This window comes from Schistocerca gregaria, unplaced genomic scaffold, assembly GCF_023897955.1.
Source record: "Schistocerca gregaria isolate iqSchGreg1 unplaced genomic scaffold, iqSchGreg1.2 ptg000720l, whole genome shotgun sequence".
Taxonomy (NCBI): Eukaryota; Metazoa; Arthropoda; class Insecta; order Orthoptera; family Acrididae; genus Schistocerca; species Schistocerca gregaria.
In genome coordinates, this window is record NW_026062097.1 from 23,892 (window position 1) to 50,107 (window position 26,216).

General features: G+C 43.3%; 10 protein-coding genes and 1 non-coding gene across 16 annotated transcripts; 6 read left to right on the forward strand and 5 right to left on the reverse strand.

Moving 5' to 3' along the window:
* Positions 1 to 82: 82 nt before the first annotated feature.
* LOC126320440 (trafficking protein particle complex subunit 13 homolog) lies at positions 83 to 2,000 on the forward strand. 2 transcript variants are annotated; one of them, XM_049993931.1, is made up of 4 exons: positions 83 to 138; positions 256 to 304; positions 479 to 937; positions 997 to 2,000. In XM_049993931.1, exons 3-4 carry the CDS (start codon positions 527 to 529, stop codon positions 1,660 to 1,662), a joined length of 1,077 nt encoding a protein of 358 aa, XP_049849888.1. In that variant the 5' UTR covers positions 83 to 138; positions 256 to 304; positions 479 to 526; the 3' UTR covers positions 1,663 to 2,000. The 2 variants fall into 2 exon arrangements, with proteins under 2 accessions (XP_049849888.1, XP_049849887.1); XM_049993930.1 differs by having other exon boundaries at positions 89 to 138; positions 402 to 937.
* A 1,706-nt stretch (positions 2,001 to 3,706) lies between these two features.
* LOC126320381 (28S rRNA (cytosine-C(5))-methyltransferase-like) lies at positions 3,707 to 4,874 on the forward strand. Its single transcript, XM_049993836.1, has 2 exons — positions 3,707 to 4,720; positions 4,863 to 4,874. Exons 1-2 carry the CDS (start codon positions 3,719 to 3,721, stop codon positions 4,872 to 4,874), a joined length of 1,014 nt encoding a protein of 337 aa, XP_049849793.1. The 5' UTR covers positions 3,707 to 3,718.
* Positions 4,875 to 4,976: 102 nt separating this feature from the next.
* Positions 4,977 to 5,048, reverse strand: Trnaq-uug (transfer RNA glutamine (anticodon UUG)). Its single transcript has one exon. It is a non-coding gene; the product is annotated as a tRNA-Gln (tRNA).
* A 100-nt stretch (positions 5,049 to 5,148) lies between these two features.
* On the forward strand, positions 5,149 to 7,323 carry LOC126320391 (myotubularin-like). The gene has a single exon (XM_049993849.1). It carries the CDS (start codon positions 5,252 to 5,254, stop codon positions 7,229 to 7,231), a length of 1,980 nt encoding a protein of 659 aa, XP_049849806.1. The 5' UTR covers positions 5,149 to 5,251; the 3' UTR covers positions 7,232 to 7,323.
* A 1,495-nt stretch (positions 7,324 to 8,818) lies between these two features.
* On the forward strand, positions 8,819 to 9,809 carry LOC126320421 (uncharacterized). Of its 2 annotated transcripts, none has more exons than XM_049993905.1 (4): positions 8,819 to 9,055; positions 9,176 to 9,436; positions 9,514 to 9,629; positions 9,695 to 9,781. In XM_049993905.1, exons 1-4 carry the CDS (start codon positions 8,851 to 8,853, stop codon positions 9,755 to 9,757), a joined length of 645 nt encoding a protein of 214 aa, XP_049849862.1. In that variant the 5' UTR covers positions 8,819 to 8,850; the 3' UTR covers positions 9,758 to 9,781. The 2 variants fall into 2 exon arrangements, with proteins under 2 accessions (XP_049849862.1, XP_049849863.1); XM_049993906.1 differs by having other exon boundaries at positions 8,843 to 9,055; positions 9,758 to 9,809.
* LOC126320422 (charged multivesicular body protein 1-like) lies at positions 9,797 to 11,033 on the reverse strand. The gene is made up of 3 exons (XM_049993907.1): positions 10,963 to 11,033; positions 10,699 to 10,793; positions 9,797 to 10,582 (listed from the first exon to the last, which is right to left on the reverse strand). The coding sequence occupies exons 1-3, from the start codon at positions 10,973 to 10,975 to the stop codon at positions 10,091 to 10,093; spliced, it is 600 nt and encodes a 199-aa protein (XP_049849864.1). The 5' UTR covers positions 10,976 to 11,033; the 3' UTR covers positions 9,797 to 10,090.
* Positions 11,034 to 11,060: 27 nt separating this feature from the next.
* Positions 11,061 to 14,872, forward strand: LOC126320417 (T-cell immunomodulatory protein). Its single transcript, XM_049993899.1, has 3 exons — positions 11,061 to 11,341; positions 11,404 to 11,465; positions 11,534 to 14,872. The coding sequence occupies exons 1-3, from the start codon at positions 11,124 to 11,126 to the stop codon at positions 13,243 to 13,245; spliced, it is 1,992 nt and encodes a 663-aa protein (XP_049849856.1). The 5' UTR covers positions 11,061 to 11,123; the 3' UTR covers positions 13,246 to 14,872.
* Positions 14,845 to 18,910, reverse strand: LOC126320416 (FACT complex subunit SPT16-like). 3 transcript variants are annotated; one of them, XM_049993896.1, is made up of 3 exons: positions 18,878 to 18,910; positions 18,559 to 18,708; positions 14,845 to 18,302 (listed from the first exon to the last, which is right to left on the reverse strand). In XM_049993896.1, the coding sequence occupies exons 2-3, from the start codon at positions 18,631 to 18,633 to the stop codon at positions 15,306 to 15,308; spliced, it is 3,072 nt and encodes a 1,023-aa protein (XP_049849853.1). In that variant the 5' UTR covers positions 18,634 to 18,708; positions 18,878 to 18,910; the 3' UTR covers positions 14,845 to 15,305. The 3 variants fall into 3 exon arrangements, with proteins under 3 accessions (XP_049849853.1, XP_049849855.1, XP_049849854.1); XM_049993898.1 differs by lacking the exons at positions 18,559 to 18,708; positions 18,878 to 18,910 and having other exon boundaries at positions 14,845 to 17,992; positions 18,069 to 18,302; XM_049993897.1 differs by lacking the exons at positions 18,559 to 18,708; positions 18,878 to 18,910 and having other exon boundaries at positions 14,845 to 17,997; positions 18,069 to 18,302.
* A 2,751-nt stretch (positions 18,911 to 21,661) lies between these two features.
* On the forward strand, positions 21,662 to 22,842 carry LOC126320420 (splicing factor U2AF 26 kDa subunit-like). 2 transcript variants are annotated; one of them, XM_049993904.1, is made up of 2 exons: positions 21,662 to 21,811; positions 21,985 to 22,842. In XM_049993904.1, the coding sequence occupies exons 1-2, from the start codon at positions 21,783 to 21,785 to the stop codon at positions 22,820 to 22,822; spliced, it is 867 nt and encodes a 288-aa protein (XP_049849861.1). In that variant the 5' UTR covers positions 21,662 to 21,782; the 3' UTR covers positions 22,823 to 22,842. The 2 variants fall into 2 exon arrangements, with proteins under 2 accessions (XP_049849861.1, XP_049849860.1); XM_049993903.1 differs by having other exon boundaries at positions 21,662 to 21,801.
* Positions 22,843 to 22,975: 133 nt separating this feature from the next.
* LOC126320418 (translation initiation factor IF-2-like) lies at positions 22,976 to 24,087 on the reverse strand. Its single transcript, XM_049993900.1, has 2 exons — positions 23,973 to 24,087; positions 22,976 to 23,813 (listed from the first exon to the last, which is right to left on the reverse strand). The coding sequence occupies exons 1-2, from the start codon at positions 24,038 to 24,040 to the stop codon at positions 22,976 to 22,978; spliced, it is 906 nt and encodes a 301-aa protein (XP_049849857.1). The 5' UTR covers positions 24,041 to 24,087.
* A 201-nt stretch (positions 24,088 to 24,288) lies between these two features.
* Positions 24,289 to 26,059, reverse strand: LOC126320419 (replication factor C subunit 2-like). The gene is made up of 3 exons (XM_049993902.1): positions 25,848 to 26,059; positions 25,547 to 25,653; positions 24,289 to 25,440 (listed from the first exon to the last, which is right to left on the reverse strand). Exons 1-3 carry the CDS (start codon positions 26,019 to 26,021, stop codon positions 24,684 to 24,686), a joined length of 1,038 nt encoding a protein of 345 aa, XP_049849859.1. The 5' UTR covers positions 26,022 to 26,059; the 3' UTR covers positions 24,289 to 24,683.
* Positions 26,060 to 26,216: the final 157 nt, after the last annotated feature.

Sequence of the window (26,216 nt, forward strand, 5' to 3'; positions counted from 1 at the left end):
ATTAGATGGATGGCAGAGGTACAACATCGAATTAAGCTTATTTTACTTTTTTTTGCACATTTTATTCATTTATGACCACGTGGTTTTCTTACGTATTTGTTATTACTATTCGTTTTCATGAATAGTAAATCACAGTCAGTGCGTTTTTTAGCTCAAGTTGTTATAAACCATGCCTTTCATCATGCAGTGTTTCAGAGCGAGGACTGGTCATTTTTGAAAAATTTTTTTTAACACCTAGCCATTCTGCCAAAAAAGCCAGCCGGCCCTAATAATTCAGAATCATCTCAACACGTCTCATTGAGGGGTACGTCAAACTAGAATGATAGGAAGTCAATGAGAATTTGGAAAAACAGAGCTCATATGTTTGATATGTCTAATACTTTCCTTTCCTGGGATATCAGTTGTTCCCCTGATAAAACCATGCCTCCTTGTCAGTCCTATGAACTACCCTGAGGGCCTAATAACAGAAATTTCCCAGAGTAAACCAGGTGGTGTCAACACTCAGTTAAGTTCAGAAAATATACATATGCCTGAAAGTATCTCCCCTCACATCTACAGCGGCATCTTAGATTCTCTACAACTCCCTAATAGTCCAGAATTTTTGCTTGGGGAGGAATTGCGTTTTTATGTTCACTTCTCTAACGATTCAGACTTGCTGCTAACAAATGTCAGCTTGAAATGCAGCCTGGCAAATACCAATGGAAATTCTTTGATTTGCCTCATAGACACTACGGCAACACCACTTCACGAATTTAAACAGTCATCCACACAAAGTCAGATTATGAAATTTAAGGCCAAGGATGCTGTAACTTATATTTTGGCATTGTCTATCCAATACACACTTCCGTCAGGCCAGCAGCGAGCCAATCAGAGATACTTTAAAGTTCCTGTCAAGAACTCGGTGTCTATCCATTCCGAACTATTAGAACCTCTTTCAGTACGAACAATGACTGTTTCTTACTTATGCACATTTCCCCCCTAACCACCTTTGTTCAGCGCCGAGAACTTCTAGTCAAAACCGAGATTACCAATTTGACCAGCAACCATCAATTTATGGTCACGGAAGTCAACTTCCTAACGACTCTAAGTCTCACAGCTACAAACTTAACCCCTGGAAATGTAGACGATGGGTTCGGACAAAAGAATGTCTATATTTATTCAATAGTCCCTGAATCGTCAATACAGCTTCTCCACTGTCTGACCTCGAAAGATCCCATTTTTCTAAAGGAATCTGATGTTCTGGGATACGTTTCGTTACATTGGTATAACACGTGCGGATCTGAGGCACACATGGATTCGAATGCTATTATTTATGATAAACCCGAATCTGATGCCCCCTTTAAGATAATTGCCGTCAATACACCACCCACAGCTAGTATTTTACGAGTGTTTGATGTCACTTTAACAATCAAAAATGTAAGTCAGTCTATTATTCGTCCAAGACTTATACCCGTCGAACCAAATATGGCTCAAGGGATTATTTTGATGAAATCTGTAGGTGATTACAACCAGCCAATTCCTCCTGGGGAAAGCATATTTATGAAATTGGAACTGATGCCATTGGAAATGGGAATGCAAACTTTAGATAAAATTCGATTGATAGAAACAGAAGTTGACAAGACCTACGACTTGGGTCCACTTTTAACCGTCTTGGTTGAATAAAAAAACCTTGGACGGAGAAAATTAGCACCTTGGGCTCTTGCAACCTCAAAGACAGAAGCTTTCGTGCCTTGGTCAAGTATAATGTTTTGGTCTCTGGCAGCGAGTGAAAACACCTTTGCTAGCAAAAGGATCAATATGCGCTGCTATCTTTTATTTCAGCTTCAAATTCTACCTGGTTGTGTGCGCAGAGATACAGAGGTACTCAACGATGGTGCCAATCTAAAGCAATATTATTATTAGTACGATTGATTTATCTTTAGTGTGTAGCACTTGGCAAATTTGTAAAGCATCTTGTATGCACAAAAATACAACATATACGAACAAAATGCTATGGCTGACCCAAGATTACTTCTGCTTACTTCAAGCTCCTTTGGAATTTGAAAGAAAAACTTTTATGCCTAAAAAACGTCGCCTTACGAGAAAGACAGACGCCCCTGCGGATGCTTGGAGAGGTTAAAAGTTTGGCCTGTCCGTCAATCTTTAGTCCAAAACTCAACCTCCAATGATCAGGTTGCCGATTATATTCGAGCTCCAGTTTTCTAGCAATTTACTACATTGTAAATTTATTCGCAGCTAAAAATGTTGTTTCGATCTGAGCAGACTAGATAGATATGGATGCATTTTTTTACATCTAAAATGTATCACAGCTTTATTCTGTATTATGTCGACAGGTCAAAGGATACACACCTTTCAGTTTCTGATATAGACTCAGCTTGTATATATAGACACTATTTTGGAATTCTCGTACATCGTCAACATTTTTACGTCAGCATGTTTTTGACAAGTACCACATGATGGCAGCGCACTATAACAAAACTGTATGATGAACTAATAAAAAAGTTACAAAAACTTGCTTCAGAATGCTTCGTTAATGAATTTTTTACAAACAGGAAATTGACGGAGATTCTAGTAAAATCCACTGAAACTCTTTAGCCCATCGCCCTTTTCGAATTTGAAATAACACAGCGCTCGAGACCTGGTTTTAGTGATGTCAGCCAAAAACTGAACTAAAAGGTATGAATTTGACTAAAACCTGCAATCGTTTTATTCTGCTTGACTCAGAAATTATATTATCATTGATTGAGCTTGAAGTTCAATGAGCGAATTACACTTCTGGCAAAAAAGCATTTTTTTCCTTTGTGGGTTGGAAAAATTGATATTTTCCACTTTTTCTCATTTATCCTACTCATCTGTTTTTTTGTTGCCAGCTGATATACAACAAGCCAAGTCGTAACACTTTCACATGGCATTACACTATGTCGAAGCCGGAAACACTCTAGATCAGCTCACTAGCCTTAGCGTTAAGCCCCTGACACTTAAGACACTTTTTTATAAAAAAAAAGAGCTAAAGTCCCTGACTTCAGCTATCTTCGCGCTTGTCTCTGAAACCCTTAAATGTACGGTGTACGATATTTGTGTTACGCTGGATATGTGCATTTTCCATTTTTGATTCACGTTATTTTCGACGTTGATCATCGTCACCTAAAATGGGTCAATGAATCAATTTAAATTCTTAACTTTCAATACTGCTGACCAGTAACCTCACCGTCACTGAATTTCTTGTATTGTCTGAAATGGCATCATTTTAGACAAACAAATTATAGACGAGTTGATCGAAAAAAGTTCTCTTATAGAGAACAATAAGAACCTTAAAGGTCGCGGCCACATCATACATGTGATGCTCTATGACCTGTTTTTCGGGAAGTCAAAATCCATTTCTGGTGGCGGAATTGTCAAGAAGACCATTCTTTCTTACGTCACTAGGCTTAAAGCAGAATTGACTAGAATCAAAGTTCGCCATCGCGTGTCTGATTTGTCAACACTGATACCGGAATACCTCAAGCAAGCAGCTATCCTCCCAAGATGGGTACGCGTCAATCTGCTGTGCACCGATGTGGAAACGGTTGTTTCTCATTTCGAAACGCAAGGATGGCGACTCGACACGTTTGAACAGTTTTTCGCTAAGCTGGACAAATACCAAGAAAAAGTCGCCTCAGGTTCAAAAGAGAATAGTGAATTTAAAAACAAATTCTGCATAGATCGAGACCTCCCTTCTATGCTCGCCTTCCCACCGATGACAAACTTCCACAACCATTCATTGCTTCTAAATGGACATATCATTCTGCAAGATAAGGCTTCTGCGCTTGCAGGAAGCGTACTTCAGCCCCCTGCTTCTCCAAGTACTGTTGTCCTTGATGCATGTGCAGCGCCTGGCCAAAAGACGTCTCAATTGGCTCAAAGCATGCAAAACATGGGCACTTTGTACGCCTTAGACCGAGACTCTAGTCGAGTGGCCATTTTGAAAACCCTATGCAAACGACATAACTTGAAAAATGTAACCATTCTGCATCAAAACTTTCTCGATGTCGACGTGTTTAAACATCCCTACAACCAAGTCGAATATATTTTGCTTGACCCATCTTGCTCGTGCTCCGGGATAGTCAATCGACTGGACCTTGCTATAGATTCATTATCGACCGAATTGACTCCGTATTCAGAAATTGAAATCAGCTGTGCAGACATTCTGAACACCCCAAGAAGCCGCCTCGAAAACCTTCAGCAGTTTCAACTTTCCCTTCTTCAAAAGGCGTTCTCATTTCCAAAGGTCAATCATATTGTATATTCTACTTGCTCTATCCACGACGAAGAAAACGAACAGGTCGTCGAAAAGTCTTTGAAATTCACAACCGAGTTCGATGTTTGCACTCCTTTACCCAACCTTCAAAGTTCGATTCGAGGCAAGAGTGAATATCGTTATGGAGAGCAGTGCATCCGCACAGTTCCCAAGCGAGATCACACAATTGGATTTTTTATTGCGTATTTTAAGCGAAAATCCATCATCTCGAACCAAGACAATGAAAATCAGCTAGAGCCGTCGACAACAACCAGCGAAATCGAAAAAACGCAGTCCAATTTTTTTTCCGGTCTTCGTTCCTCTTCGGATATCGACAAAATTGATTGTCGTCCTGCTCAAAAAAAACTGAAAAACGAAAAGGATGCGGAGGGCACCTGTCCTCAATCCCCATCCAAGCCATTCGATCAGGTGGCGAAAGAATCGGTAAACACTACGACAACAACCTCGACATCGAACATCGGTTTTCTGTCGAAAAGAAATAACCAACGCAAAAAAAAAAAAATACACAAACCAATTATCAGATAAATAATATGCTGTCCTCAAAAGTAAGAATTTTCGTGATCAGGCAATACTGTAAAAGCACTGTAAATACCTGTAATTTGTAAATCCGTAAGAAAAGCAAAAAATAAACAGCACTAGGTTAGCGGACTGCAAACAATTGCAAATACAAAAAAAATTAAGGTCGCACGGGGAATCGAACCCCGATCTGGAGAGCCAAAACCTCCCGTGATAACCATTACACTATGCAACCACACATATGAATTAACCTGATAAGGAAATATATGTTCATTTTCTTTGTACATCGCCTATTTATTTTGCCGACCAGTCTTGTATTTTTTTCACTTGTTATCATTGTATCACATTGTTTGTGTCATATTACTACGCTGTATTTTGACTCGCTCTTGTCTCGTCTTCAGCCTCTTAAAGACTTCAATTTAATGAATTTGGTTATTTATGCAGGAGCTGGATGCTTTACAGAATTCAATTACTTTGTTGATCGACGATCTCCGTAAGACCTTGGATAGCTCCGACTACAGCTATTTACTTCAATCGATTATTGAGTCCAACAGGCAAGATTTGGAGCTTGATTTCGAAGTCCTTCCCTTAATTTCTATATTTAGAACCTCACTCAACCTCAACAAAACGCCGACAGACAATTACGCCGAGGTCTTACAATCAAGTTTAAAGAACCTAAGGGACAAAACACCCTGTCATAAAATTCAAGGCATTTTGTCTCTTTTTGCGAAGCTAAAATTCCAACTTCAATTGCCTTTCGACGACAGCAAAATCGAACTTGCAGATGGCGAAGAAATTCTGTGGACGTCCTATGGGATTGCCAACTGCACGAGAGTGCTTCGAAAGCTGCTATTTGATGGACAGATCATACTCACCAACTACAGACTGATCTTTTTAGAGGGCTGCACTGATGTCTTTTTAGATCAATCTACCCAAGAAAATGCGTCTCTTTGGTCGAAGAAATACCATATCATACCGTTGGGCCAGATAATGCATTTTACAAAAATGAACGATTCGAAGATGGTGTCTAAAGTGAAGAGAGTCTTATTGATCACAAGAGATGTTCGAATTCTGAAACTCGGGTTTATTTCCGGATCTCACCGACGAAAGGAAATGTTCATTAAACTCCGCGAATATTTCAGTAACATGCCTAGGAGCCTATTTTGTTGGTCTGCCAAAGATCCGTCTGCCTATGTAAAGCTTCTTCACACCACTAACAGAGACATGGTTTCTCGCTCTGTTCTCTTTGAACACAAACAGTCTTTGCTCGACGGATGGACTTTTTATGACGTAGATAAGGAATTTGAAAGAATGGGGGTTTCAAAAGACAACCAATGGACTTGCACAATGACCAACGATGGCTACAAACTCTGTCCCACTTATCCCAAACAGCTTTGGGTTCCTGCCGGATGCACCGCTGAGCTTTTGATGTCAGCTTCAGCATTTCGTTCTCGCAATCGACTCCCTGCGTTAGTCTATTATCACAAAAGCAGCAAATCGGTCATTATGCGCAGCTCCCAGCCGGCTGTCGGTATAAGCAGAAGGCGCTCTAGAGAGGACGAACTGCTTTTAACTAAAATTCAGGAAGCCAACCCGATTACTCAAGAACTCGTCATATTCGATGCTCGTCCAAAAGTTAATGCCGTTGCCAACAAAGCTATTGGATATGGCTACGAAGATGTTCAAAACTACGGAGGTTGCAAACTAGTTTTCTGTGACATCGAAAATATTCACACAATAAGAAACTCTCTCATAAAACTGTATGACGCTATTCTCGATGAGGAGTCTTCTAGGCATAATTTGAGTGTTCAAAATAGCGCCTGGGTCTCTCATCAATATCAGCTGTTCAGCTCTGCCGTCAAAATCGCTAAAACTGTCGCGCTGAAAAACCAATCGGTCCTGGTCCACTGTAGCGATGGCTGGGATCGAACTACCCAATTAGTGTCCCTGACGAGCATAATGCTAGATCCTTACTACCGCACTTTGAACGGGTTTGTTGTTCTCATAGAAAAAGATTGGATCTCATTTGGACACCAGTTTTCTTTACGCCATGGCTACGATGGCTCCAGCTCCTCTGAAAGGGCCCCTATTTTCCAGCAGTTCATCGAAACCGTTTGGCAAACTCTGCACTTATTTCCCAAACACTTCGAGTTCAATGAAAATTTCCTGATTTTTTTACTAGACCAAATATACAGCTGCTACTTTGGGACCTTTCTGTACAACTCCCAAAAAGAAAGAGTTGAGGCTAAACTCAGTCAACAAACACTCAGTCTGTGGGACGTCATCTTGTTTAAACCCTATCGTTCCAGATACATTAACCGCTCCTACGTGCCTTACAACAGCATCCTGATCCCAAACATCAACGAAAATATTTTTGTTTTGTGGGACAACTACTACTTCCGCTACACTAAAAATTAGCGTTCCGCCCCTCTTGAGCGAGGGCGATATCAAAACGTCTGAAGAGACTAAAGTTTGGCTCGCCTCTAATGACTTTAATACATTTTCCGGCACATTTGGCAATTTCTATCCTCATAACGAGAACCTCCCCTATTGAAGCTTCACGGACCGCCTTTACCTCACCTCTCTTCGATACTCACTCCTTACTAAACTCCAAAACGTTCCTCATGTGCACAAGACAATTGGTCCTCTTACACTCGATTGCCTGCAGCAAGAAAACACCGTACACTGTATATACGTTTTCTCAATAGATAATATAAAAACCGTTAGCATAAAAACTTTAGAGTTCGGGTCTCAAGCTAGCAGAAACTGCTGCTCCTTATCCTCGACCTGAAGTTTTCGTTTAATTGAACAATAATTGTGGCAAATTGTATATTCAATCATCCGGTCTATACTGGTCTCCTTCCTTCCTCCGAATTTTCTGCTTCCCCGGTTCTTTTCTAATTGAATGGCGGATACAGGTTTTTCGCCCTACTTCAGAGGCTATTATCTGCAAGAAGATGTAAAAAATCACCTCTCTTGTATGCCCACCCTCCGAGACCCGACATTTCTCTCCTTTCGATGTTATGCACACGTAAAGTGACAGACACCAGCAGGCATTATTTTTTTTTGCTACTGTGGCTACTTCTGCAATAGACAAAATCTCTTTGTATAAATTATTTCCAACCGAATAGAGCTAGCTACTCTGGAATCAGTTGCTTGGCCCTTGCAAGTAATTATTACTCGCATTCATATGCTCAACCTCTCATTTTCTTGACGCTAACGCTTAAATGTTGAAATTTTCCCGTCAATATTGTGATATCTTTACCCTTCCGGTAAGACTACTTTTTCTACTCGTGTTCAGCCACTGCTGATTAATTTAGGCTACTCTACTAAACGCTGATTCAAAATGGACGGCCATGTGTGGCAACTCTAATAACCAGCGGGTTGCCTTAGTAATATGCTGGCGCTGCTGGAAGGGGGTGCCTATATGAGTAAAATATAACTGTCAAAAATTAATTCAAGTAGAATTACGAGCAGTCATCAATTGCGATTTTTAGTGATTGAGTTCCTTTTATTATGCACTCCTGACAAAGGTATGAGTGTTGATATTTCGTAGTAAAAAAAATAGTTTTCAAAAAGACGGAATCTTGCATAGCTTGGCGTTTGTCTATCAAAGTCAGGGAAAGTTTGGGATCACGAAGTCAATTTTGAGAGGTTGTACCATATTTACGCGTTGTGTTGTCAAAGTAAAATGCATAATTTAAGGAGAAAAAGTGCTTAACTGTAACAAGGCCAAAGTACGGTTTACGGCCATGTTCTTTAACATAGTCTATAATAATACATAAGAATCTGTACGGCTCCATATGAGCAGCCTGTCTTTTTCTGTCATTGATTTTCAGATGGTTTTGCACGTTAAAATTTTAAAGTTTTGAATAAATACCCTCGCGCCTGATATCCTGGGGATGCTATCCACACGTTATAATCTTTTTTGTGTAGTGACATCAGATGATATATTAGTATGTTACATAAATTCATTTCATAAATTTCGAAATCTGAAAGTATTTTAGTTCAATTCTATTTCTTTTTGCCAATAAGGCATGGCTCTATTCGACGACTGCCCGAGTACTGGCAGCTTTTCCCTCTTCCCGGAAACATATCCGGATGCCAATGACGTAGCGGTGGAATCACAGCAGCCTCTCCGTATTTATGCAGACGGAATTTACGATCTGTTTCATTATGGACATATCCGCTTAGTAAAAAGGATTAAAGCTATGTTTCCTAACTGCTTTTTGATCGCTGGAGGTACATTTTTACTATATTTTTACTATCTTGAAGCGATGTATTTTTCATGCAAAGCTTTGCATTCGCTGTTTTGCACTTACTGTGTCAATATCTTATGCTATTACACCCTCAAATCATAAGTTTGCAGTGATGCAGATACAAACCTACTCAAAGGGCCAACACTCATGAATGAACTTGAACGAGCAGAACAAGTGTTGGCTTGTCGATATGTAGATCAAGTGATCGTCCGATGTCCTTGGGTCATTACCCAGGAATTTATGCAAAAACACGAGATCGATTTGGTGGTTCACGGAAAAGATGATTCTTATGATGAACATGGAAATGATGTATATGCTTATGTTAAGAGCATTGGCAAATTTTTTTCTTTGATGCGTACAAAATGTCAGAGAATATTGTAACCCCCAAACTTTGTACAGTTATCAATTTAACTAACAAATAATTGAAACTTAAATTTCTAGCTATCTCAACAAGTGACATCATTGCAAGAGTTTTGAAGCAAAATAAACTGTATTTAGAACGGTCGATTAAAAGGGGCCTCAGTCACTCTGACCTAGGCATTTCTTATGACACATGGGTATGTGTCACAAACAAAAAAATCCACCCAACACATAAGAGTTTCTTTCTAACCGTTCTTAACAGTCGGCACTTAAAAATGAAATTGGAAAAAATCTTTGCGCATTGCCTTCTTGCTCGAAAATTTAGCACATAACTCGAAGTTACGACTGTTGATATCAAATGCAATCCTCTAATGCTTAGTTTATTTCCTATGAAAACACATTCAATCTTGTATGCATACAACGTATCCATCTCGTCATAAAAAAAGGACAGGCTGTATTCTTCTACCTGAACAAAGTTTTCTTGGTACAAATCTCACAATTTTTGACAGTTATACGGACCATCTCATCGTACTCGCGCAATCACAAGGTATCGTTTTCTCAACCGAACTACCTAAGTAACAAAAGTTGTGTCGTGAATCCGTGTACGCATGAAATGTGTGCCTAATTATGGTTTGATTTTTCTCTCCCAGCCCTGTCGTTAACTTGATTTGAGTTTGGTAAGTCTGTCCATAAGTTCGTCACATTCATTCTTCTGATTCTCATTTTTCAATTTCTGTATTGAGCTCTCAGGCAGCTGTGGAAGCTTTTCTTTGAGGTCTATATTGTACATCTCCGCCGTCATTGCAATTAAGTCATCAACTTGCTCCTGAGGAGTTATTAGAGCTGTTGTGTCACTAATACTCTTTTCTATGAATTCGCTTTGTATATCTAAATTCTCGAACTGCTTCTCAAACTGATCCATAATTTGAGCAATTTTCTCTAAATTCATAGATTTCATAGAAGACTCTATGGTACGGACTATCTTAGACATAGAGTCAGTCACAGTATTCATGCGTATAGCATTTTCGACACGTGAGGCAACAGCATCAACACGTGATGAGAGTCTGAGATAGTTGGTAGCAAGGTTTTTAGATCTAATGGCATTTTGCGCGTAAATTCTTGCACCCTCAATGTTGCCTTTCTCGATAGCCTAAGCAGCCAAACGTCAAAAATCAAGGGACATATTGGCAACGCATAAACGGGGTTAGACTGATTAGCAAGGGACTGATAATGTCAACGTTTCTATTAACTCTTCAAAATGCGTACGAGTTTTAGTTTCCTTTTCTGTTTGGATTCATCTAATTCAGATTTTTTAGAATTTCGAGCCAACTGTCTGGCTGTAAACTTGAGAGCAAGTAATTCTAAAAGGAAGAGTCAGCGAGAGTAGTCCAGTCAGCGTATAATGTATGTGTGTATGTATATATTCCTATATATATAATAATTTTGCGCAAGAGTTTGGCCCCAGCCACGGGGAGTGCCGACGGCTGAGGTCACGAGAAGTGCCGATAACGTGGGGGTACAAGAACTTACGATCGATAGACATATTGTATCGGCCTTACAGCATTATATAAAAATACACACAAACGTATACAACGCCTATGTAAAAATGAGGTACATTTATATAGAAAATTTATTTATTTGCTTATTTGAGACTCGTACGCCGGCGGCCCGGTATTTGTTATACAACCCCTATGAGTGCTGGAGGTCCGCAGTACGAGCGACTATGCCTAGTCTTTTTTTTGCTTTCCGTGGTTTACTTTAGTGCCTCCTTGTTGGGCTACGACAGAACTCAGCCCGGGTCTGCGTTTGTCTTGGCTTCTCGGTCGGATGGGTTTTCGCCGATGAACTTTTTTTCAGGAGATTCGTCTGGCTATATTGGAGCCATTGGCGATTTCAACAGCGATAAATAGTACGAATAAAACACAAGCTCTACGTTTCTGAGGTTCTCTTATGTATTGACCATTGCAGAAGCAACGACCTGTTTATCATAGCCTCGAATGGCAACAGTATAAAATTGTGGTGCTGGAATCAATGTACGCTAGTCGAATTTTTTTGAGTTTCCTCGTTTGTGGCACTGACCGGCAACTCTGCTCGGACGCAGCCTCTAGTTATTTTCACTACTGCGACGTCTGTATTGGCTTGGAGGAGGGTCAGGCGATAAACAGTATAGAGGCCGCCGACTTCAATTACGACGGAAAACTGGACTTACTTGTACAATATTCCGAAAAGTCCTTCTCGGAGAGTGATGATAATTATTTGAGGTTGTATTTTGGAAATGGTGCCGAGATCATTGGACATGTCAATCTTACGCCATCTGTGGGACAGGTGATGATTGTTCAAGCTGAGAGCTCCGCCGATCCGCCGATACCAAGACTTTTAGGAAATTGGCGTGATAGTGAAAATGTCACTTATAGGGCGTATTGGACTATGGGAGCGGACAAGACGTGGCACACGACCAAATGTATGGATGGTAGGCAGCGTTTCAGCTCGCCAAATTCTAATGCTATTTTGGATCTTGACGGCGATTGCGCGGCTGACTTGTTTCTTTCTACTGAAAACGAACACGAGATTTGGTTGTACGATAAGAAATCTGGTGACCATGTCTATTCTTCCAGTATCCAGGTTGCCAAAGGTCAGGGCTTGATCACATTTGCTGACGTTGATGGCGACGGGAGCGTTGATGCCATATTTCCGATTTGCTCTACAGAAGACAATTGCGTTGAAGTGAGTCAAATTCGTATCGTCTACAACCTGCAACTGCCAATTTGCCAATTCTTCTACTCTAAAAATTGCCGTAGCTCGTCCAAGCTTTGCAGAGCCGATCCTGATTTTAAGTTTCCTCCATTTGAGACCGCTGATGGCGAAAATACGGCTGATGTGGTTACTATCCCCGTCGGAGACTCTGATGGCTTCCATCTCAACTCGAAGGGGAGTCCGATTCCTCTTCGACTAAGGGCTGCTGACTACAATCTTGACCGTTTCCCGGATCTGCTGGTTCCGGTGACCTCCAGCGTTACTGGCGCGTCCCGCGTTCAGTTGTGGGAAAATGTCAAATGCACTCCGTCCACGTGCGGCGTCGATGCTACTCGAAAACAACGGAGATGGTTCCAACCTAAGGTTTTCGGGCTAGAATCGTTGCTTGAGTATAGCAATTCCTTTAGTGCGATCTGGGTGGACGTCGGCGAGACCGCCACTTATGACATCGTTTTGATGTACCAGTCTAACGCCGAGCAGCCAACTTACCAAATCCAGGGCTTCCGAAACAATTTTCTCAATGGATATTTCATTAAATTATTGGGGCTCAACGGCTTGTGCGTTATCGACTGCGGCGTTAAGAATTTACGGTACGCCGGTCTCTATGGAGTCAACCAGCACGGTCTGACTTTCAAATACACTTTGTCGGACCTGGACACCAGACAAGTCGCCAGCGTTGTACCTCAACTTCCTCAGAGCTCCTATCACTCGATTCAGCCTCCTTATTCCATTTGCGGGATTGGAAGGCCTGGCAATTACATTGACTACATCTATATGGGCGTCCCTTCAAATTCCCTGCGCGGATACTTCCGCTCTTGGCCTGGCATCATTCCAAATTCACAAGTCGTCGTCATACCCCACCCCCTTTCCATGCCAAATTCGTGGATCATGGAACTGTATATTTCCCCGTCGGGCGCGTTGCCGTGGATCGCATTAGTCGTTTTTATTTCTCTGCTCCTGTCCGGCATCGTCATCCTAGTCCTTCAGTACAAAGAACGCAGAGAGGACGAATTGGAGAAGAAACGAAAAGCGCACCTTTTCTCTTTCAGAGCACTCTGAGTGCACCCTCTACCACACACTCTATACTTACATACTGTGCGCGCGGTCGATGTTGCCGGCCGGCACGGGCACGCCCCTCACCAAGGAAGCGCCTGTGGGCCGTGGCTGAACCTCTTAGAACGTGTTCGACTTTGGCTGTCAGCGCCAAAAAAAAAAAAAAAATCAGACACTCTCTACACTTCCGTCCTCTGTCCGCCTCGAAGGATGCGCGCAACGGCGTGCCTGATCGCGCCACCCTCGCCGCGGAGTTCAGAGAAACATCCAACTGATGCCCCAATATCATACACGCTCTAAAAAACTACGAAATTTATTTGACGTCGAAGAAAAAATCCCGGACCAGACGAATTCTAACGTCTATTTCTGCGTCTGTGTATTGATAAATCTGTATACGTCACCATCATGCTGTCATCCCTGTTTTCCTGGCTGAGAGCGAGTTTCAGCTTTTGCGTCTCTTCTCAAGACACACGAAGCACTCTTTTATTTCTTACTCTCACTCCCGACCCGACTTCTCGTTCCACTCGCCGACTCGCGCCGCTGTGTCGCGTGCGCTTTCATTTCGAGCGAGCAGTCGCGGCACCGCTACGAATGTGCTGTGTGGACGACCTAGGATTCTCAGAGTGCGTCTGTTCTAGCTCGCGCTTTGTGGGGAGGTGTCATTTGCCTGTTATTTTACCGTTGCTTGACAGCGATGTTTCACGCTCGGGCCTCGAACGCTCCAGAAGCCACAGGTCAGGGCGCTGGACCAACGGCACTTGGTTCGACAACAACGCCGCCTACATCACGCACACCGAATTCTCGCGTTTTCTTACCCTGCCATTTCGACACAAAGTAACGCCGCTTCCATTCGGTATTTTTCAAACCTACGGAAATGCGTTCCTTGAACAACGGGAGAACCCTTCGTACCTCGTTCCTCGCTACCTCTCCAGACACACTCTCCTTGTAGTATCAGGGCAAGACGGGCAGAACGTACGAGAAAATAACAGACACTTGCTACACAAAGTCCAAAATTAGGCCAAGGTTGAAACAATTTCTTGTCTACAGAACCGCAATCACGTGGCGGCTTCGATCCTTCGCACGGCGAGGAAAATGACACGCGAATCGAGGTTTCACTCGACCAACCGCCATCTGCCGGAGCCAACGAAGAAGTTAAACTTATAAAGCTGTTGCTGCCCGTTCTCCGTGATTTCAGTACAAATTGTCTTAGCCGCAACACTCTGAGTCCTGGAACAACCAGCGGTGCGGGCGCACTCCGCCCTCGATCAGGATTGCACGAGTGTATGAAAAACGGACGTGCTGAGAGAAAGGTCCAGTATGGTTGAAAATGCCCCTAGAACGACCAAATCAATAGACCAAAAGTAATAAGGTCGCTGTCGCGGTCAACGCGAATCAGCACGTCTCAGACCGATGAGGCATGGTCAGTTAAGCCTTTCAGCGCGAATTACTGAATCCCTCTTGGTGATTGAAAGAAGCACTGCGAACGGAAAGGCTGAGAAAGTGTCTATATGGCCAGGCGAGAGAGCAAGTAACCCCAATCCGGTGTAGATCGAACGCAAAATAATTAATACCTTTTTTATATAATGGATACTGCAGGAAATTTGACCATTTTGCCAATCGCTTACAAAAAAAATCAGAGCAATCCTAAGGCGGCCGAAGCTTGCCTTCCTCCGTAATTGATTCTGTTCGAAGTTTTTTTGATTTCTCAATAGTTAGCGTCGTCGATGCGCAAAGGCTCAGTATCATGGTCTAGGTGAGAACTAAAAGGGTACATGAGCGCCAAAACTTTCACTGTGCGAGAGAGACAAACGCGGTGAAACGATTGAAATACACAAACTCTTGAGAAAACGAAATTGTGTGCTACTAGGATGTTGTACCTTGCTCGCCCTCTTCCGGACGGCAGTTTGTTCGCTTGTTATCTTTGAGATGCCTACCAGTTTCATACTTTTGATCAAATTGAAATTTCACCTCCGACTTCAAAGAACGGTGGGAGGAAGTAAGTGCCTAAACTATATTTCTTTGTGATTAAGGGGAGACGGTACAATCGGCCTTTTGAAAAGTATTTACTATTTTTTCTTTTTCGAGCTATTTCTGTCTTCTTCATCCTGCCACGACCTTGCCTTTTTCTTGTTTTTTGCCTCTTTCTTGGAGCCCGGCCATGCATTTTCTTCTTCCGATGAGTCTACTATCTCGTCGTCCTCCTCTGATTCCACCTCCTCGTCGTCCTCCGACAAATAGCAGTCGTAGTCCTCGCTGTCTGAGCCACTGGGCTCAAAGTCCTCCTCTTCTTCGTCTTCTTTTGAATCGCTTTCGTCGCTTTCGTCCTGGCGCTCGTAGGTGTCCCAGCCCCCATCCTCCCAAAATCCCAAGCAGTCTCGGCGAATGCGCTCCATGAAGGACTTCCAATTCAGGTTCGCCTTGGAGCTGTAGTACTTGGTGTTGCAGCTGTCGAGCCACCGTTTGATCATGTGCAGGGACTCGCGGTTGATGGTGCTGAGATGGATAGGCGGCTTATAGTAGTCTTTGAGGACGAAGGTGATGTCGATGTTACGAATCGAGAAATGAACCCGTTCAAAGAACACGACTTCTACTTCGTCTAGAGGTAAAATAAAGAATGGAATTTGGATCAGGCTGATTAAGCAGTTCATTGTGGGCATGAGGAACACATTTTCTCGTCCGTAGACGCCGTAGAAGCCCAAATCGCGATATGGGCGCTCGAATTCAATGGTGTTTCCAGAAAACGTCTCGACTTCTTCTACAAAATTTTTAAACCGTTTGTTTTGGTTGTTGATGTGGTCTCGCTCGCGCTGTTCGCGCTCTATCTCGTCGTTGTCATTCCAGCTCGTGACGGCACCGCTGTCTTGATAGGTGTCGATCACCTGGTCGTAAAATTGGACGTCGAATGACTTTTTTTTCCCGATCATGATAGCGTGGTACAGATGAAAGTGAATGAGGACGATGGCGTCGTTCTCCGCCGGCTGGAAAAATGCGTACTTGATGTTTTTATAGATGACGTCGAGAACCGCTCGTTTCGAGGTGGTGTATCGGAATCCGTTCTGGTGCACCTCCAACACGCCGGTCACTTTGCTGCTCCCACCGAGACTGGGACGTATGAAGAGATTGCCGAGTTTGGGCCCCGGACGCAAGGATTTTTGCAGCGGCTCCTGAACCACGAGAGACTCGATGGCTTTCTTCTCGCTCTCGCGGTCCTGGACGCGCTTCTTTAGCTCGTTCAAAAGCCGAGTGTGCTCGTTGAGAGAAGCGGTGTCTGCGACGTGAAACAAAATCTCTTTGACGAAGGTGGCACTGGGGTCTTTGAACACTTCGTCGGCTTGAGGCGCTCCGGGATGTCGGAAGGTCACCTTCAGATAGTCCTCTGACTTGACCGCGGATTTGATAGTCCGAATGTGAAAAGGCACGGATTGTCCGAAAAGCGGGAAAAACACAGTTTCACAGTTCATATCGATGTATATACGATTTCTGCGCAGCTCAGGTGGATAATCACGCCCACTGTTGTAGGATATGCTGTCTTTGGCTTTCTCCGGCTTGTCAACGGACAACTTGCGGTCTCCATTCGCGTAGCGCTTGAGCATCTCTTCTCGTTGCTTGATCGCCAGCTGCTTTTGGTGAATCTGCCGCTTAGCTTCCTCATCTGAATTTTCGACCATCGCAACGCGCGTTGACCTCCGAGTCACTATGCGCGGCTCCTCTGCGTTGGAAGCACCGGAGTATTCCCATTGATTCGACTCGTTGCTCTTTTTCTTGTGCGCCGCCTTGTTTTCGTCCTTAACCTTTACCTCCACGACCTCTTCCTGATCTTCTTCGTCTTGAATCGAATAGCTGTTGTCAGTGTACTTATTGGCTACCCTCGTGAGCACCTCGGGCTTGGTCGACGTCACCAGCACCGTGTCGGACAACAGGACGGAAAAGCGCTCAGCGCTGGACTCACTTCTGCCCTCCGACGGGCCAGCAATCGGCACATTCGCAAACCCGACGCGAACTTGTACGACCATGTTCTCTCGAAGCGTTTTGGAACAGCCTTCGCTAAATCGGTATAGAGAATCCTCCGCCTCCACGCCCACACTCCAACCGCAAGCCTTCACGAAATACCTCTGCAGCTGCGGGCGCGACTCCTGAATCGTTTGAACGGCAGTCTTGTAAACGGTACTCATGACCGTCCCAGGAACCAACAGAGCAATGAGCGACGTCTGGAGCTCCAGCGTAAAGTTATAAGTCTTCCTAATCACTTTGTTGGCGTCAATCATGTACGTTCGCGCCAAACTGGTGCAAAGGGACTTGAATCGCACGCCCAGCTCTATAATGATCGTTTTGAAATGCATATTGCTATTAGAATTGAAGGGCTCGTCGAGCGAGCACTCACTTCCTGACTGAACAACCGGAACTAAAGCAGAACTCACTTGACCCGCATTATTGCTCAGCTGCTTAGAAATCAACGCCGGATTCGCAAAATACTTAAGAATGTACTCTTCGACAAATCTGTCGTGGGTGATCAAACTCCCCTCGTCTATAATCGTTTCCATATGCATTATAACCTTTTTGAACAGGGAAGAGGCAATCATTGCACTTGTACGCGTACACTGCACCTCGTTCTCCTCTTTGATTGCGAATAAATTACTCCACGCCTCCTCCACGTCTATTTGCTCAAACCCAGCCCTATTCACTGTCGCGCGCCAACTCTCTATCATAAATTCAGCGTCTCTCTGAACCACCCCCAATCTCCGCACATCCCTCGCTGCTCTTCGAATGTCCGTTATAACATCATCGTAACATGCTTCCTCTTTGGGTGTAGTCATTTTGACAAGACGTACCCCGGGCACGGTTGCCTGTTCTCCATTAACCTTCAACACCTCCCTCAGCTGGTCAACCTTATTCGACGCCGAGCAAATCCAAAACGCCGTCGGAGTCAGCACTATCAATGTGTTTTCCAAATCATGTTGTAGCAAATAATACTGTATCGCTCTGGTCTTCTTCGCCCTCTTACCAAAATCTTCCCCCAGCGACAGCACAAGCGCACACGAATCCTTCCAGCTAGCTGCGTTAGACTTGAAAGAAAACGAACACGTCCGTCAGTCGCATCTGTACCCAGCTGAGAAACAACGAGCGCTTCAAATGTATAGCATAAAACATTTATATATGGCAGCCCAAAAAAAATACACTTACACTTTTAGTGCAAAAAATATAATGCCCTGCTCCTTTTCTCCTCTCTTGACCAACATATTTTCAAAGACTCTTAATTCAAAAATGTGGGCCGACATCAAAAGACTCTGCTAGCAGTGCTCGTAAAGTAAAATAGCGTACTTTCCAATTCTGATTCAGCCTGCTCAGCTGCCGGAAAAATAGACTGCTGTTGAATTTTATGTCTTTGTTCGTCATTCTTCACTTAACACACGCCCAGACTCTATTAAATTCAGCCTTAATAACTTCGGCTAGCTATTCTCTCACTCACCCCTTCGAAATTTCACGGGCAAAAAATTAGTAATCTGCTTTGATTCATCATCTACTTGCCATTCGAAAAGTAGCCTTCTTCGACAAACTCCTCCCCCCCAAAAAATGACACCGTGCAATATCTGCACCAAAAAAAACGGCCAGCGACAAATGCCTGTAAAGACGCACGTACAAAGCGTGTGATATAGAACTGTTTAACCATAATGACAAAGCCTTCGCCATTTTATAAGCTAAGCACAATATTATTTTTTTTCGGCAAGCTATTTTTGTTTTTGCGCTAAACGGCGGTTCGGCCGATCCAGGTGCAGTATCAAAATTTTATTTTTGTCTAGATGCACCTTCATAGAATGCGAGGACATAAAAAATACACACGTATAGTTTGCAAACCTTGAAAATAGGTGTATAACAGTATCGGGTATTAGAAAAGGCTAATATTTTCCAATCAAAAAACTATTTTTTTTGATTGATTTCATCTAGACTTTTCAATAAGATTGTTTCAAACGCCTGTTCTCTTCACGCAGTCGCCTCACTTCCTCCATCAATTCCTTATTGATGCTGTACTCGTTCATCATGGCAGATAGTTCGCCCTTTTGTATTTCAAACTGCCTTATTATATCAACGTGTAAATCTCGAATTTGCTTTTCCAGATTCATCTCTAATTCATAAATTTCCTCTTTCCAATAACTGGTGAGCTGCTGTATATCCATTTTCTCGTCACCGAATACGTTTGGTCTTTCGTTTTCGATAGGCGCCGTGTGTTTGGCAATTTGCGACCTCTTTTCGCTCTCATTTCGACTCTTTTTTGCGCTCTCCTTTTTCGATAAATGAGGTCTAAGGTTGTCTGGCGACGCGCTCGAACAAACAGGTCGAGTGCTGCTCGACGGCGAACCTTTTTTCTTGGATGAATTAGACGACTGTCTAGAACTAGACGATCCTTCCGGTTCTACTGCTTTTATCGACTGTAACGACGAAAACTGATTTCCGTGACCAAAGTCTACCGAAACCGATGATGAGCTGGCTTCTTTGGCAACCGACTGTGGATTGCCTTCATCTTTCCGGCTGGCTGTATCACCAGCTGGTGAGAGTGAATCACCTAAAACTGAAATGGGACTTAAAAAAGCAGGTTCTATTTTCATCTCGCTCGATTCTCTGTAATCCTTTCCCTGTTCATTTCGCAAGGGGGAGAACAAGTCTATAGACGTAGATGTCATCGAAATGCGTTTTTGTTCTAAGATAGTGTCTAGCGGAACTCTCTTGATACCTTCGTCGCAATCATCAGTATCGCTTGTTGGGGCAATTTTGGCCGTCTCGTCAGCTTCGCGTTGCCAATATTTGGAAGAAAAATATAACTCTTTTTTCTTATGCCGATGCTCAGGTGTAGCCGTAGAATTCAATGCCTCGCGCTGGAACCGGATGCATTGGATCTTGCGCTGAACGCCGTCCTTCTTCCCCTTTTCATCGGTCCTCATCGAATAAATTGGCCGACCGGGGTTACTTGGAAAAAAAAACGCTCATACTTCCAACGAGCGTTCCGACGACTATCGACGACCCATCACTCGCCCAGTCTACAGCTGTTCCAGGATCACTCAGTTGCATCGAAGCAACCCTGTTCTTTGTCCGCAAGTCATGCAAAATCAGCCGCTTGTCAAGCCCAACCGAGCAAAGCAATGTAGGGTTGTGTCGACTGTAAACAACCGCTGGACATGGCGCATCGTGAGCGGAGATCGATAATATCTGCTTGGCGCGATGAATATCCCAAACATGTATTTTTCCACGGTCTGAACAACTGGAAAGCTGCTGTCCATAAAGAGGGCAAAATTGTACAGAATTGATCATGTCCACCGCTGTCCTCGATATGCCGCCCTCTTCATCAGGAACAAATTTACTTACCGACTTACTGTTTTTCAAGCTATATAAATAAATCAATCCATCCGCATTCGCGGAGACATAACGGTCTTCATCAGGGGAAAATCGAACGCAAGTCAAAGGGAATGCGTGTGATTTCTTAGTAATGGTTACTTTTTTCTTTTTCAGATCCCATATTCGTAATACGGCGTCTTCTCCCCCCGTGGCAAGCAAGTGCAAAGTCCTGTGAAAATCGACAGAATAGAGCGCCTATAAGCATACGTGCACGATTCGGTAGTTAGAAATTTTGCTCTTTCGAAACTAATGGCTCTGCAAACAAATACCACTACACTTTTTTATTTCCCACCTTTGAAAGCATAACGACGTCCAAACACCCTCCAATCACATCTTCTAAATAGAACATTGTGTATTTAGTTTCATTCGGAAATTTCAACACCACTTCATTTTCTTCTTCCAGAGGACACAAAATGTATGTTTTCAAAGCACGTACGGTTTTCTGGCAGCCTTTTGGCATCAGCGATCCCAGATATTCTCCACTAGACACATTAAACAAGACCGTGCCATCACCTGTGACTCTGGCGAATGACGCGCCTTGAGTACAATATTGTATATTCGAAAGTGTAAGAAGGGCGTTACACTATAGCGCAAAAAATGCTTTTTTACGACATAACATATATGCGCAGTCATAGACCGCGCATACTCATAAAATATTCTTTCTTTTAAAAGACTGTTGATTTTTCAAATTTTGGAATGTCAGAAAATGTGGACATACTATCTGGAGCCCAACTCGCATCAAATGACCAATTCTGAGGATTAGAGCTACAATCGCCGGGCTGAGCGGTAAAAAGAAAAGTTTCTTTGCATTCTGCTGGGTTCCAGGCCCAGGCCTGATCAGACCCTGAACACACCAGAAATATGGACTTAGCAGCGGCCATATAAAATTAATTAAGAATGGCTTGACGATGCAAAAGATTCCTACGTCTTCGCCAATGCTATTACAACCTTTTGCGCTTAAAAAAAAATTCGTGACGCAGGATTAAAAAAACATAAAAAAAACAGCACGAGTTCGTGCAAGTTTTCGACCATACTATATAATTTTCTGCTCGCTTAAAGTTTTTACCTCCGCCAATCGCTAATTTGTACTTCTAAGTACGCTGTGCTACCAGGTCCAAGATTTCGATGCGCTATGGCTGAAAGGTTATCAAGAATTCATGGAACGGAACAAGACAGGTTCGTCCAGGTAAAATAAATGTGCATGCACAGCATGCAACATCTCTGGAAGAAATGTACACACACATACGCATATATCCAACACACATACACATAGCATCTCTCGTATTCGAAGCTCATAGTTTTCATCTCCAACTCGTTTTTTGTCCTTATGACTTCATTTTTGACCTGTGCACCCTTCAGGGTTAACTGCTCCTTCTTTTTCAAGATGGGTGCGTGTCGCCATGGCGAGAAGTGCGATCGGCGCCACAACCGTCCTACCGAGTCTCCCACCGTCCTTTTTACAAACATGTATCAAAGCCCCCTAAACTATCTTTCGTCTCACGGAGATAACGTATACGATAGCGAAGAGCTAAAATTTTTAGATGAATTTTATGAAGACGTTTTTGTCGAACTCAGTAAATATGGCGAAATAGAAGATTTAAATATCTGTGCCAACCCGGGTCAGCACCTCAATGGCAACGTATACGTTAAATTTCGCCTCGAATCGCAGGCTGCGAACGTAGTGAAGCGCACTGTTGGCCGTATGTACGACGGCAGACACATCAAAGCTGAACTGTCTCCTGTCACCGACTTTGGAGAGGCTCGCTGTCGTCAATATGCTGTCAGCGAGTGTGATCGCAAAATGTGTAATTTTATGCACCTAAGAGAGCCAAATAAACGTTTACGAAGACAGCTGTTTCAATGGCAGGCAGAACAATGGCGAAAGCGAAACATCCGATCAATTTCCCCAAGAAAGGATTCACCTCCTCCTAGAAAGCCGCACTTGTCACCTCGTCGTCGCTCGCCCCGCCACCCTAGTACGGATCCGTTCGGGCGTGACCTAGAACCAAGGAGAGATAGAGACGTCTCTGAAGAAGAGCACCAATTGCGAAAGCAGCTTCTAGAAATCCAGCAAGCCAGAAAAGAGCATGAAGATCAAGAAAAAAACAAAAAACGTAAAAGAAATGAGACCAGCACTGCAGAAGATAGCAGCGAAGGTGGAGAAAAACAATCTAAATTTCCTCCTCTTTCTTCCTGAAACTTTATTTGACAAACCCCAAAATCTTGTAAATAAAGTCGCATACAATTTTGCTGACACCCACGATTTTGTAATGTGCTGTACGTTCAACACATCAAGTCGTCTCTATTCTCAATTTATTACTTTTTTTCCCTGCGGAGTCATAGCAGATGCTTATCTTACATTATAGCCCGCCTTTCTAGCCATCTCCTTCAAACTATCCATCAGCTTGTTTTCTTTCATCTCTCGCTCCTTATGCCGCTCACTTATTGTCTCAATTCTCTCATTCCTTTTTCGCTTCTCCGCCATCTCTTTTGAAAGCAAATACCTCTTTGTACTATCATCTTCGTCAAACACGTTCACTAGCATCTCGCCGCGTTCCTCTTCCTCGCGCTCTCGCCGCTTCTCCCTCTCTAGCTTCTTCTTCTCAATCATAGCCTCGCGTCCAGCTGCTGGTTTCGGAGCCAGTTCGTCGTAAAGTAATTCCTGCTCCTTTCTGAACTTTTTCCGCTCTCTCTTCAATCGTTCATATCGTTCCTCTGCGGACTCCTGAAGGACCTCGGCCTTCGGAGGCAACGCCGGACCTATAAGTGCTTGTCTGTTCTTTGAAGAGCTCACCGACTCCGGTAAGTAGAAATCTGGCTCCTCACTCTCTTCATATGACTGCCTCACTTTCCTCGATCGTCCACCAGATGTAGCGATGTTCACCTCCGTACGAACCGAGCCTAAAACTTTCTCGTCTACATCACGGAAGTGCCACTCGTATGAAGAACGAGTCGATGCCGCCATTGACGTGGGCTCTATGCCCTCATAATACTTCTCACTTAACCGCCCTTTGTTCCAAGCTCGTACAAAATCTTTAAAACCCTTTCGTGCCATGTCTCCTGTCATAGAAGATGTGTGGATGCCCTTCGTCTCCATCATCCAATGGCGGTACTCACAGGCATAACGAAAATAGTCATCCTTGTGCAGCCTGGGTATGCCCTCCCTGGACTTGCTCTCACGATGAGAACTAAAATTTTTTGTTAGCGAACAAAAAACGCGAAAAAAAAGTTAACGCCAGTCCCGCCCATCCGTTCATTTTTGTTGGAAAATATCCATGGACGAATGCCAATAATTGCCGAGGAACACAACGGCGCTTGGCAAACAAGGTGCAGGTGCCAAAACATACTCAGTTTCTATTCGATGCCGCTCTTTGCGAGAAAACTCGTGAGAAGACTCTTTACTAGTATCGCACATTTTCTTTGCTTGTCAGTGTTCGCTCTACAGGCATTGCACTTTTTATAGCCTCTCCTCATTTAAAAAAACCCAAAAAACAAAAAACTTTTTTAATACATTTGAGCACCACTCTCTATTCAAGCACGCACCGTCGTCTAGCAGTGTTTCCGCCTTGTCCCCCGGAGTCAGAACCGACCACTGGACAACCCCCCTACTTCGGTGAACTTCCACGTTCCATCTCCAGCCACGTCGGCTGACCTCTGATTTAAGAATTTCTAATGCACATACTGCGAACTTATGAATACCTTCAAAAAAAACAAATTCAGACATATTATGTTCTGTGATTTAAATTGATGCACGCCAATTTTTCTCTCTCTTAAGAAAGTTTGTTTGATACAGGTTCGACTAGGTGATCGCAGGTTTGCCCGCTGTCACCCAAAGTCGAAACATTGAAAAAGGAAGCACTAAAATGCACGCATTGTCATGCACTCACTAGTAAACACTTCTCTCTCACCAACAGCAACTCTCTAAATGGAGTGGAACGGACCAACGGTCTGAAACCCTGAATCAATATACATGCGCTCGTGTCCCAAAACGTTATTAGCGTTTGTAAGCTAAACCATTTTTCGAAACACACCAGATCCATTTTTGGTCCCTTCTCTCCCTAACAGCTACCCCAGGCTTTGCTCTTCTCTTTGGCCTTCAGAGTTAGACCTGTCAATCTTGCCAAGAGTCCAGAAAGTTGGAGTAATGTAGGCAAACCGTCCAGAATCCTCTTGTGAGTAAATCCAATTTCCTTGATAAATTCTAACTTCAGATATTCTGGAATTTCCATCAGCTTCAGCACTTTAAACAGTGTGGTAACAATATCCAAAGGGTGATACCCTAACTTCCATAAAGAAAGTCTCATAATCTTGTCTGCCTCAGCCAAGTCTCCCTCCTCGCAAGCCTTGATGATTCTTTTGGCAACCTCTGGATGCGGCTGATCACACACTTTGAATACGTTGTCACTGCTGACTAACCCAAACCCAGAGTGTGCTGCTTGTAAGTTATTGATGGCGTGCCTCATGTCACCCTCCGCCGTAAACAAAATTGCGTTTATTCCCTCTTCATCGCATATCACGTTTTCCATTTCAATGATTTTCCGCAAACGCTTGCAAATCTGATCGTCGGTGAGGCGATGAAAGCGCAGAATGGCGCAACGACTTTGAATAGGCTCAATGATCTTTGAACTCAGGTTGCAAGCTAAGGCAAACCGAGTAGTCTCGGTGTGCTCCTCCATTGTGCGTCGGAGGGCTTGCTGGGCAGCCGCCGTCATATTGTCAGCCTCATCGAGGATCACTATCTTGTGCTTTCCAACGGGAAGAGTCACCTTTTGTTTAGTGAATAATTTTATCTTTTCCCGCACAACATTGATTCCTCTACAAAAAATTATTTTTTGTATGCGTCGTAAAATTGTATGAAAGTAGATTTGTTAGCAACGCTGCAACCACACCTCCTTCAAAAAACTCGCAATGCGGACTATACCTTTCGTCCGATGCATTAAGTTCAAGCACCGAACGACTGTACGCTTCGCCCAAAAGGTGCTTAGCAACACAATGAATGCTCGTCGTCTTGCCCGTGCCCGGCGGACCCTAAGGCGGTGATTGGACATTCGGCCAAGTAAGTGAATGCTCGTTAATTATAAATCTTTGGCGTTTGAGCCAAAAAGCTCTGTTCTGACCAAATCACATTTTCAAAAAAAAATGGCAATCAGCACCAATAAGGAAAAACCGCTGCCTATTTTCGTCATCTTAAAAATATGAACAGCCCAGAATCGTATATGTACAGATATAATCACATTCGGCATATTTCCCTCTTCTGCAATGACAGCCAAACGTGACAAGCACTCTTCATTTCCAACGATGTCTTTGATTTCAGCTGGGCGGTACTTTTCAATCCAAGGAAGTTCAAACGAAGCATTGATCGAAGATTTGTTAACAGGCGATGATGACGATAACATCCTACCTGCTCAGCCTTTACTCAAGTTAAAACCAAAGGACCTCAGCAAAAAAAAATCCTTGAAAAAATTAGGCTATTTTTGATAATTTTCGTCTTGTGGACTATAAAATTTTTATCAACACCCCCTGAAAGATAACTTTTCATACTCTTTCCTCGCTTTTCTAGTCAAATTATTCAATTGGAAGACGCTCATGTC

Coding starts and splice junctions, on each gene's coding strand:
- LOC126320440 (XM_049993930.1), top strand. CDS start 118: ATGAATAGTAAATCACAGTCA. Junction 305..401: donor TCAACACGTCTCATTGAGGG/GTACGTCAAACT, acceptor CTGGGATATCAG/TTGTTCCCCTGATAAAACCA. Junction 938..996: donor AACTATTAGAACCTCTTTCA/GTACGAACAATG, acceptor ACCTTTGTTCAG/CGCCGAGAACTTCTAGTCAA.
- LOC126320381 (XM_049993836.1), top strand. CDS start 3,719: ATGCTCGCCTTCCCACCGATGACAAACTTCCACAACCATTCATTGCTT.
- LOC126320391 (XM_049993849.1), top strand. CDS start 5,252: ATGCAGGAGCTGGATGCTTTACAGAATTCAATTACTTTGTTGATCGAC.
- LOC126320421 (XM_049993905.1), top strand. CDS start 8,851: ATGGCTCTATTCGACGACTGCCCGAGTACTGGCAGCTTTTCCCTCTTC. Junction 9,056..9,175: donor CTGCTTTTTGATCGCTGGAG/GTACATTTTTAC, acceptor TCAAATCATAAG/TTTGCAGTGATGCAGATACA. Junction 9,437..9,513: donor TTCTTTGATGCGTACAAAAT/GTCAGAGAATAT, acceptor TTAAATTTCTAG/CTATCTCAACAAGTGACATC.
- LOC126320422 (XM_049993907.1), bottom strand. Junction 10,583..10,698: donor AGAAAAGGAAACTAAAACTC/GTACGCATTTTG, acceptor TTGGCTGCTTAG/GCTATCGAGAAAGGCAACAT.
- LOC126320417 (XM_049993899.1), top strand. CDS start 11,124: ATGAGTGCTGGAGGTCCGCAGTACGAGCGACTATGCCTAGTCTTTTTT. Junction 11,342..11,403: donor GATTTCAACAGCGATAAATA/GTACGAATAAAA, acceptor CCATTGCAGAAG/CAACGACCTGTTTATCATAG. Junction 11,466..11,533: donor ATTGTGGTGCTGGAATCAAT/GTACGCTAGTCG, acceptor GCTCGGACGCAG/CCTCTAGTTATTTTCACTAC.
- LOC126320416 (XM_049993896.1), bottom strand. CDS start 18,633: ATGACGAACAAAGACATAAAATTCAACAGCAGTCTATTTTTCCGGCAG. Junction 18,303..18,558: donor GGCTGAATCAGAATTGGAAA/GTACGCTATTTT, acceptor TTTTCTTTCAAG/TCTAACGCAGCTAGCTGGAA.
- LOC126320420 (XM_049993903.1), top strand. CDS start 21,758: ATGGCTGAAAGGTTATCAAGAATTCATGGAACGGAACAAGACAG. Junction 21,802..21,984: donor CATGGAACGGAACAAGACAG/GTTCGTCCAGGT, acceptor TGCACCCTTCAG/GGTTAACTGCTCCTTCTTTT.
- LOC126320418 (XM_049993900.1), bottom strand. CDS start 24,040: ATGTGCGATACTAGTAAAGAGTCTTCTCACGAGTTTTCTCGCAAAGAG. Junction 23,814..23,972: donor CGGCATCGAATAGAAACTGA/GTATGTTTTGGC, acceptor AAAAAATTTTAG/TTCTCATCGTGAGAGCAAGT.
- LOC126320419 (XM_049993902.1), bottom strand. CDS start 26,021: ATGTTATCGTCATCATCGCCTGTTAACAAATCTTCGATCAATGCTTCG. Junction 25,654..25,847: donor TGCCGAATGTGATTATATCT/GTACATATACGA, acceptor TCACCGCCTTAG/GGTCCGCCGGGCACGGGCAA. Junction 25,441..25,546: donor CTTAATGCATCGGACGAAAG/GTATAGTCCGCA, acceptor AATTTTTTGTAG/AGGAATCAATGTTGTGCGGG.